This window comes from Dinoponera quadriceps, unplaced genomic scaffold (assembly GCF_001313825.1).
Source record: "Dinoponera quadriceps isolate SergipeBrazil2010 unplaced genomic scaffold, ASM131382v1 scaffold163, whole genome shotgun sequence".
Lineage (NCBI taxonomy): Eukaryota > Metazoa > Arthropoda > Insecta > Hymenoptera > Formicidae > Dinoponera > Dinoponera quadriceps.
This window is the reverse complement of record NW_014554384.1, coordinates 1,227,345-1,235,203: the sequence shown is the minus strand read 5'-3', so window position 1 is coordinate 1,235,203 and position 7,859 is coordinate 1,227,345. Positions and strand designations below refer to the sequence as shown.

Sequence of the window (7,859 nt, the reverse complement as noted above, 5' to 3'; positions counted from 1 at the left end):
GGGGGGGGGGGGGGGGCAAATAATAACGAGAAGCCGACGTCTCCTTAAAATTCCTCGCAGTTTCGTTCATCTCGAATATTTAAAATTTTTCACACAACGGATTCTCCCATTGCGAAACGTCACTTATACAGCACGAGAATAGTTGAAATAACAAACTTTAATTTTACACATTTCTCTCTTGCTCTCTCTCTCTCTCTCTCTCGTTCGCAAAAATGTAGCTCGCCATTTTTAGATTTTATATCTGCACATTCTCGAATTCAGCGCGACGTGTCTGTGAAATTTTAATTCGCCGATATCACAATGTGTCTCAGGCGGATATAAAATTCGTAGTCTCTTCGTCTGGGTCTGGATTTTCGATTTCTCCGCGTGCCGAAGATCCTGAAATCCTGGCGGTCCGTTCGCGTTTTCTTTTACTATTTTCAGACAGTCGCACGCAGACAAACTCGGGAATCTCCGTCTCGTCTCCGCGCGCGCGTCTCTTCCTGAAAGTCTCGATTTCCCGTCTTGGAATTATTCGCTTTGCATCGCGCGCTTGTGAATTTTTCCTACGGACGCTCCCGGAATGAGAATTAGCCGAATCCGTATCCCATTCACGCGCCGCCCGTCTCCGATCGATCCTAGACTCTCCTACGCTTCTAGGAATCTCTCTCTCTATCCGGTCTCCGGCGCGGCGCGGCGCACCAGACTCATCGGCTGGCGATGCGTCGTCTCTCTAGCGGTGCTTTCCTGCGCTATACGACGCCTGTGGTATAGGTCAGTGAAGTAGGAGCAGTTCCCCTACCGCGGCGGCTCCTAGACAACGGGTCTACGATTGACTCATCTAGCCAGTCATACCGCGCGTAAACACGATCCGCTCCAGCTGTTCTCGCACTCGGGCCTCCACCGCCTTCCTCCTCCTCTCGCTCCTTTCGCTCCTCTTCCTCGCCGTTTCCTTCCCACCTTCTCGGTTTCTCTTCCTCTCTCGCTCTCCTTTCCTCGCCCCGTCTCTCTTCCCGTGCTCTCTCGCGTGCTCTACCGTTTCGCGCGCGCGTGTACGCACGCACTTCCCGAGAACAACGGTGCGTTCTCCGTATTTTTAGAGCCACCGGCGAAAATCCGACCCTCCGCCGCCCCCTCATTTTTCGTCCTTCGTCCCGCACCCGGCTCCTTTCTTCCCTCCTCTTTCAAAATTTACCTCGTCTCTCGTGAACCGCGCTATTTATATCGCGAAGTTCGGTTATCGAAATCTTGTTCGTTTCTCTCTCTCTCTCTCTCTCTGCCTCTCTACAGGCGCGTATCATTGGTCAGATGCGTTTTTCAAAATTTCCGTCCGATCCGCACGGTCTTCAGTTACTTCCGTTGAATTTCTTCGCGCACGTATCAGCCGTTTTATACCGAATGCCATTATTTCGCGCGCGCAACCGCTTGTAATTTGCCATCCTATCGCCGGGCGAAGATACCACCTCGGGACGCTAAATAAATATTTCTCTGTCTTTCCTTCCCCTTCTTAATCTCTCTTTCTCTCTCGCTCCCTCTTTTTTCCTCTCATCTCGCTGCAAACCAGAAAACCTCGAATAGAGCCCGAAGAATCGTTCAACCGTGCGCGAGCCTCCACGGAACTGCAACGCACGACGCGAAAGAAGGATGCAGGCGCGAGGTGGAGTTGAGGAGGGACGATAAGGGAAGAGACGAGAGAGAAAGAGAGAGTGATGCGACGAAGGGGGAAGGGAAACGAAGGAACGGGAGGATGGGGGGTGAGGAGAATGAGGATGAAGAGAGGAGGCGGAGGAGGTGGTGGCGGAGGAGCGGCGGGAGGGGCCGGAGAACGAGTTCCGATTTTAGCGCAGTCGCGGCGGCCTCAGAACGAGCGGCGCTATTATGCACTAGTAGCTTGATGGCGTCACCCGTGCAACCTTGGCTCGGGTCAGTCCTCTATCATACTGCAGGCAGAGTTCCCCCGACTCCCCCCTCCTGTTTCCCTCCCGCTGTCCGCCCCTCTTCCTCTCTCCCGTTCGCCGCCGCCGCCGCGCTTAACCCTCTCTCGCTCTTTCTCTCCTCGTCTCTTTATCTCGACCCGTCTCCTCTTCCTCCCGTGGCCAGTGGCGTAAAGGGGAACGCTTCTCTCTGCTTCGTGGCAGCTTCGAAACTTTTGCTTTCTTCCAGCATAATGTGGTACACCGCCGTGCGTGTGCGCGCGCGCCAGCGTGTGTATCAAATGCTGAGAATTTTTCCCCCCGCGGGAGCTACACGGGGTGACACTGCGGAGCGCGCGTTCTCAGTGGCGTAAAAGTCGCGGAACGACTCCGTCCGTCGACGAATACGGTTTCGAAACACTCTTGCTTTCTTCCACAGCGTAATTTGGTACACCGCTATCTGCGTGCGTGCGAGAGCGCGCGTGTGTGTGCCGAATGTCTCTCTTCTTACGAGAGAGTGCGTGCGGTGACACTACCTCCACGACGTTCGTTCGTTGCTTCGTTCCAGCGACGTAGGAAACGCGAAATTTCTTTCGCAACAGTCGTCTTCTCGCGATTCTTCCATATCTTCGCTCATATCCCCTCGTGCGGAACGTGTTTGCGGAGATTCGCCACGGAATTGCGTGCGTCTATCGACGCAACACAGCCGACATCAATCACGCATCACGGTGGCGCAAGAAACGTATACGGTTCGTCGTCGCGATGGCGATGCACGATCTACGAAACTTCAGCTCGTATCTATCCGGCGAACCGGCCGAATGCCCGGTCGCGTCCTTCGGATCAGCGTCTGCTGGCGGCAGGAAAGGATGTTGCCTCAAAGCTATTGCTTTTCTTCGTCATTCCTCGCGTGTGAAGCAACACCCTCTCCCTACACTTCGAGATATGTCGAAAGATCTTCCACGAGTAGCCCACCAAAAATAAATAGAAGTAGTGCTACTCGACATATTTGAAGTTTCGAAACTTCGGTATAATTCGATATTTGACGAGGAAGTTCCAAGTCGAATTATTTGAAAATTCGAGATATCAAAAAGCTGCTAATAGAATTAATTTGGAGAGTGAAACAAAATGCAGTGCAATTAGAGAGTATCAGTTTAACCCAGATAGTAAGATGTCCTAAGATATCGTAAAGACGTCTTTTAGATAATAAGAAGTCTAAAGGGCATTTTTGAGACATTTTTTAGACATACGTGTTGTTTGAGTATCTTTAGTTCAATTCTGCGATTCGTACTTGTCTTGTTTAAAACAAAGTGAATGAAGGAAGTATAAATATAAACAAATCTCGTTAACTTGATTTTAAAATCAATGCAAATTTCGTCATGATGTATAACAGCGTACAAGAAAAGATCACATTCTTTAGGATAATAAATATTACTTACTGTGCCTACAGGACGAACACACTTAATGTTTCGAATATTCAAACATTCGAGTATCCGAATGTTCGAATTTTCGTGCTTTAAAATTTCATTATTCGAATACAGCGTATTGAAGATTAAACAATTCGGTGTTTCGAAGCTTCGAAGAGCCGAAGCTTCGAATATATAATTTCCAGCCCCAATAAATATTAATAATGTTAAACCGATTTTCTTTTTCTCAACGAGACAATACGAGCATCGGTTTCCGAGAGAGATAAACTTCGTCGAGATCGACGGGTGTGCGCGCGCGCGCGGATTTGAGTGATAAAACTTTTCAGTCTATTGCATCCGCGCGCCTCCTTTCTTTCGTTCATTGATTAAACTTTCGTAAGTAAGTTGCTGGAACTCGACGACGCTTTTTAGGAGATCGCTCGACTTTGCGAAACAAGGAAATTCCCCGCTTGAGGAGAAGGTGGAGGAGGAACAGCGATCCGCGAACGTGCGTCAGACGTTCTCTACGCACACGGGGTCCTCTGCTTGCGCGGTTCAAATCTCAGATCGCGCGTACTCGCATCTGTACGATCGTGATCGACGTTGCGCCCGTCTCGATGCGACTTTAATCGCGCGAACGTCGCGGTTCGCCGGCTGCGCATCGGGAGCGCTCCAATGGTGACCAATAAAAATCAACTATTAATAAAAGCAACCGTTCCGCTCGGTTTTCCGCGTTTTAATCTCTCCAGGACAGAGCTGGTATGCCGGAAATGAGATTATCCTAGCGCGGAATATGGGGCGACGTGAAGGTGGGGTTATCGAAAGCGAATATCGAGTTCATCGATCAATCGGATGACAGGAACGACAGTGGCATCGACGACGACGACGGTGACCACGACGTTTTCCCTCTTTCTCGCTCCGCGAACGACGGCTATTAATAGTTCATTGCACGTTCAACTGCGACGTATGTACTTAACCGCCGCGCGGTGCGAAAACTAACTCGATAGACGTTAACTCGACCCTCCGTCGCGAATAATCGAGATAATAACGCCGCTTCGTGGCCGAGGATTCGTTCGGGGTGCGATTAAAGCGCGTCTCTCTCTCTCTTTCTTTCTATCTCTCTCGAGGTACCGCGGGAGGAGCTTGATTTATGGGTTTCGCGCGCGCGATGCTGAAACAATTTCTACGTTCCGTATCATTCGGCCGCGATAAAATAGATCCCATTGTCGTAGTAGCGCAGCGACATGATTATTTCGGTGAATACACCGCGGAATGATCCGCGTACGAGTTATCGTGCAAGTCGCGCTCCCTTCTAACTCACCGATACACGCGATGCGCGATTAAACGAATACACGGTCGATGGCGATATTTCTCTATAAATAACAGTTCTATAAAAAAGGAAAAAATAAATACAGGAAGATAGTCTCCGTGCGTATTCACGAGTCGGAAGATAGTCGATAAACTCTGAACCACCCCTCTCTAGATCGACGCCCTCAGATAATTTTCGTGTAATTACGTTATCTCGTTAATTATAATGTTCGTGAGTAATCACCTATTAAGAGTGAGAGATTAGCGAAGTTTTGCGCAACGAGACGCTTAGTGGACATAGGCGAAGGCTACGTCGTCGTCTGTCCCGGCGTAACACACATACTCTCCAAATTTCTTCGGGTAAAATTCCACTCAAAAAGTGTAGTGACAGCCGAGTCACTCGGAATCCGAGTGGCTTTTAAAATTATTATGAAGTATTTACTCTTTGAATCGTTGAGTTGAATACGTTCGTTCAGAATTGAAGATCGAAAATCTGCGATAAATTTTGTTACCGCGCGATGAATAAGTTTCTAAACAACGCCAATGCATATCAGATGTATATAGTCCAATGGAATTTGAAACACCAAAATTTTATACTGAAATTTTGAATGTCTAATAGGATAGAATGATCAAGATGATGTTCCTGAATTCGATTAGAGAAGAGCTATTGTTTGTTCTTTTGTAGCAATTAAAAAAAAATTGGGGAAACAAATTTTATTCGCAATACACTCTCTTTCGATTGTACATTTTGAGCAGCTAAAACAATCGGTATGTCCTTTAGTAAGGGTAATGAAAGATTTGGCACGAGCATCACATATGATAGAATGTATCAACACTGAAAATGTTGTCTCCTTGTAAGTTACACCTTTATTAATCAAATTATTAATTTACGTCGGAAAAGCAAGTTCACTTTACTTTTCTCCACACCGCGAAAGGCTCAAATATCAGATCTACCCTCAAATCTTGAAACGTTTATTCGTACGGCTTTATGTAACCGCTCGTTTTGACTGCGAGATTTCGCTGCGGGAAATTCCCGAGAATAAGAGAATATCCTCATTTCCCGCCGGCAGCGAATTTCTCTAATCCCGGCCCTTTTTCTGTCTTCTCCTCAGTGTCCGAGAGCTACAGCAGTTACGTGAACTCCATGTACGGCGGAGCCAATCAGTTCGCGACCCCCTGCACCCCGAGTCCGCCGCGGGGGCCCGGCGGCGTGCCCACCAGCGTGATCCAGGCGGCCACCAGCTCGGTCTCGGACGACCTCTACCTCCTCGACCTGGGCTTCCCGCCGCGCACGAAGAAGAGCAAGCTGAAGAAGCCGCGGCAGGGCGAAGGGGGCAGCGGCGGCGCCGCGGTGAAGCGGAAGTCGCGCGAGGGCTCGACCACTTACCTGTGGGAGTTCCTGCTGAAGCTGCTGCAGGACCGGGAGTTCTGTCCGCGCTACATCAAGTGGACGAATCGCGAGCGGGGCGTCTTCAAGCTGGTCGACAGCAAGGCGGTCTCGCGGCTCTGGGGCCTGCACAAGAACAAGCCGGACATGAACTACGAGACGATGGGCAGGGCGTTACGCTATTACTACCAGCGCGGCATCCTCGCCAAGGTGGACGGCCAACGTCTGGTGTATCAGTTCGTCGACGTGCCCAAGGACATCGTCGAGATCGATTGTACGGGCGCATGAGACAGGGGGCCGACCCGTCCCGCGGGTGACCACGAGGAGCAGCGACAGCAACAACAATACGGCGTCTCAGCGCGAATCGCGCGCTTACTACGTCGATCGCCACCGCGGCGTCGCGGCTTCGTCGCGGAGCCTCTTCCGCGCGAGAGATCGTCGTCGTGCGACGACGCCTCTATCCGTCGAGACGCGCCGACCTGGCACACCCCTCAGACGTTGTAAAATGCGTTCTCTCTCTATCTATCTCTTTTTTTGACCCTCTCTTCCCCTTTTCTCCCTCCCCGCTTCTCTCTCCATTTCTCTCTTGTTCTCTGGCTTCGTTTGTTCCTTGTATATTATACCTATGTAAATGTATATTGTAAGGCGCCGGGTGACGACGTCGTCGGAGGTGGTCCCGACCTCGTCCTCTTCCTGCGGTCCGTCCCTCTCCCGCGCGCCGAATGCCGCCCGCAGGACGGGAACAGGACCGCGCCGTGCGGGCTGCAGACGGGCTGCGGCGTGCTCGCGCGCGCCCGACACTCGTCGAAATTTGTACAAAATTTAGTTCTTAATGCCGAGAGCAAGTTTATATATCGGGCGTATACCCTTTTGCGAGGAAGGGCGCCGTGGACAAATTACTTAAGCATGGATCATCGTGGCGGAAGCGAAAAATGAAATTGTATATTCGAGAGCGCGGATAAATTATTTATTGTATATTAGACGTTTATATATGTTACCTAAGGAAATTGTTACGCGCGTTGATTCGCGAGCGGGGGAAAAAAAACGTATTACGGAAGCAAAGTCTAAAAAAAGAAAAAGGAAAAAACGAAGAACAAGAAGAAAAAGCAGAACGGGAGGAGGAGGAAGAAAAAAAAAAAGAGAAACGACATGTAACGAAACGAGGGCTGTGAGAAGGGATTACGGAATCGAGATGAGAGAAGAGGGGAGAGGTGGCACGGGAGAGAGGATGAGAGAGAGGCGTCTCTCGAAGTTTTATGGAGCGAGCTCAGGGAGGGGGTACGCACTATATTTTTTTAAGTATAAGGCGGGAGGGATTGGCCCTTTTGATACTGCGAGCTGAGGGTTCGACAACGCAAGGTGCTGGCTAATACACGTACATACACATACACGCATACACACACACATACGCGTACATACATAACACACACGAGGTCCAAGAATATTGTTTAGAGCAAACCTAGTGTTACTGATTCGTAAAGATTATCGAGACAGACACATTATATATCCCTGTATATAGTTATAAAGAATACCTTTAGTAAGAAGAAGTATATATATATATATATATTATTGAATATTATATATATATTATATAAATATATATATTGTATGTTATGTAGTAAATGGAGCGAGTTGATGTGTCTCTATGAGATTTGCCGTCACGTCGGTCGGCACTGGCGAAGGGAGCTGCTTGACCGTCTCGTGCGACGTCTCTCTCTTCAAAAAAAAAAAAAAAAAAAAAAAAAACTTTACTATTTCCTTTTATACGTTGTACGCTTATAAGTCGCGATCGGAAACGCGTGCCCGCGCGAACTGTCTGCCGATCGTGCGTCCGAGCCCTCTTAGTCGCAGTCGCAACGCACACAATTT

The 7,859-nt window shown here is 49.2% G+C and overlaps 1 protein-coding gene across 3 annotated transcripts in view; it reads left to right on the top strand.

The window, feature by feature from the left end:
• Positions 1-7,736, top strand: part of LOC106747981 (ecdysone-induced protein 74EF) — a 251,112-nt gene extending 243,376 nt beyond the window's left edge. For all 3 annotated transcript variants that reach the window (XM_014626092.1, XM_014626083.1, XM_014626100.1), the window contains one exon: positions 5,716-7,736. In XM_014626092.1, the coding sequence (XP_014481578.1) occupies positions 5,716-6,278 (563 nt within the window). In that variant the 3' untranslated portion in view covers positions 6,279-7,736. The remainder of the gene's footprint in view (positions 1-5,715) is intronic.
• Positions 7,737-7,859: the final 123 nt, after the last annotated feature.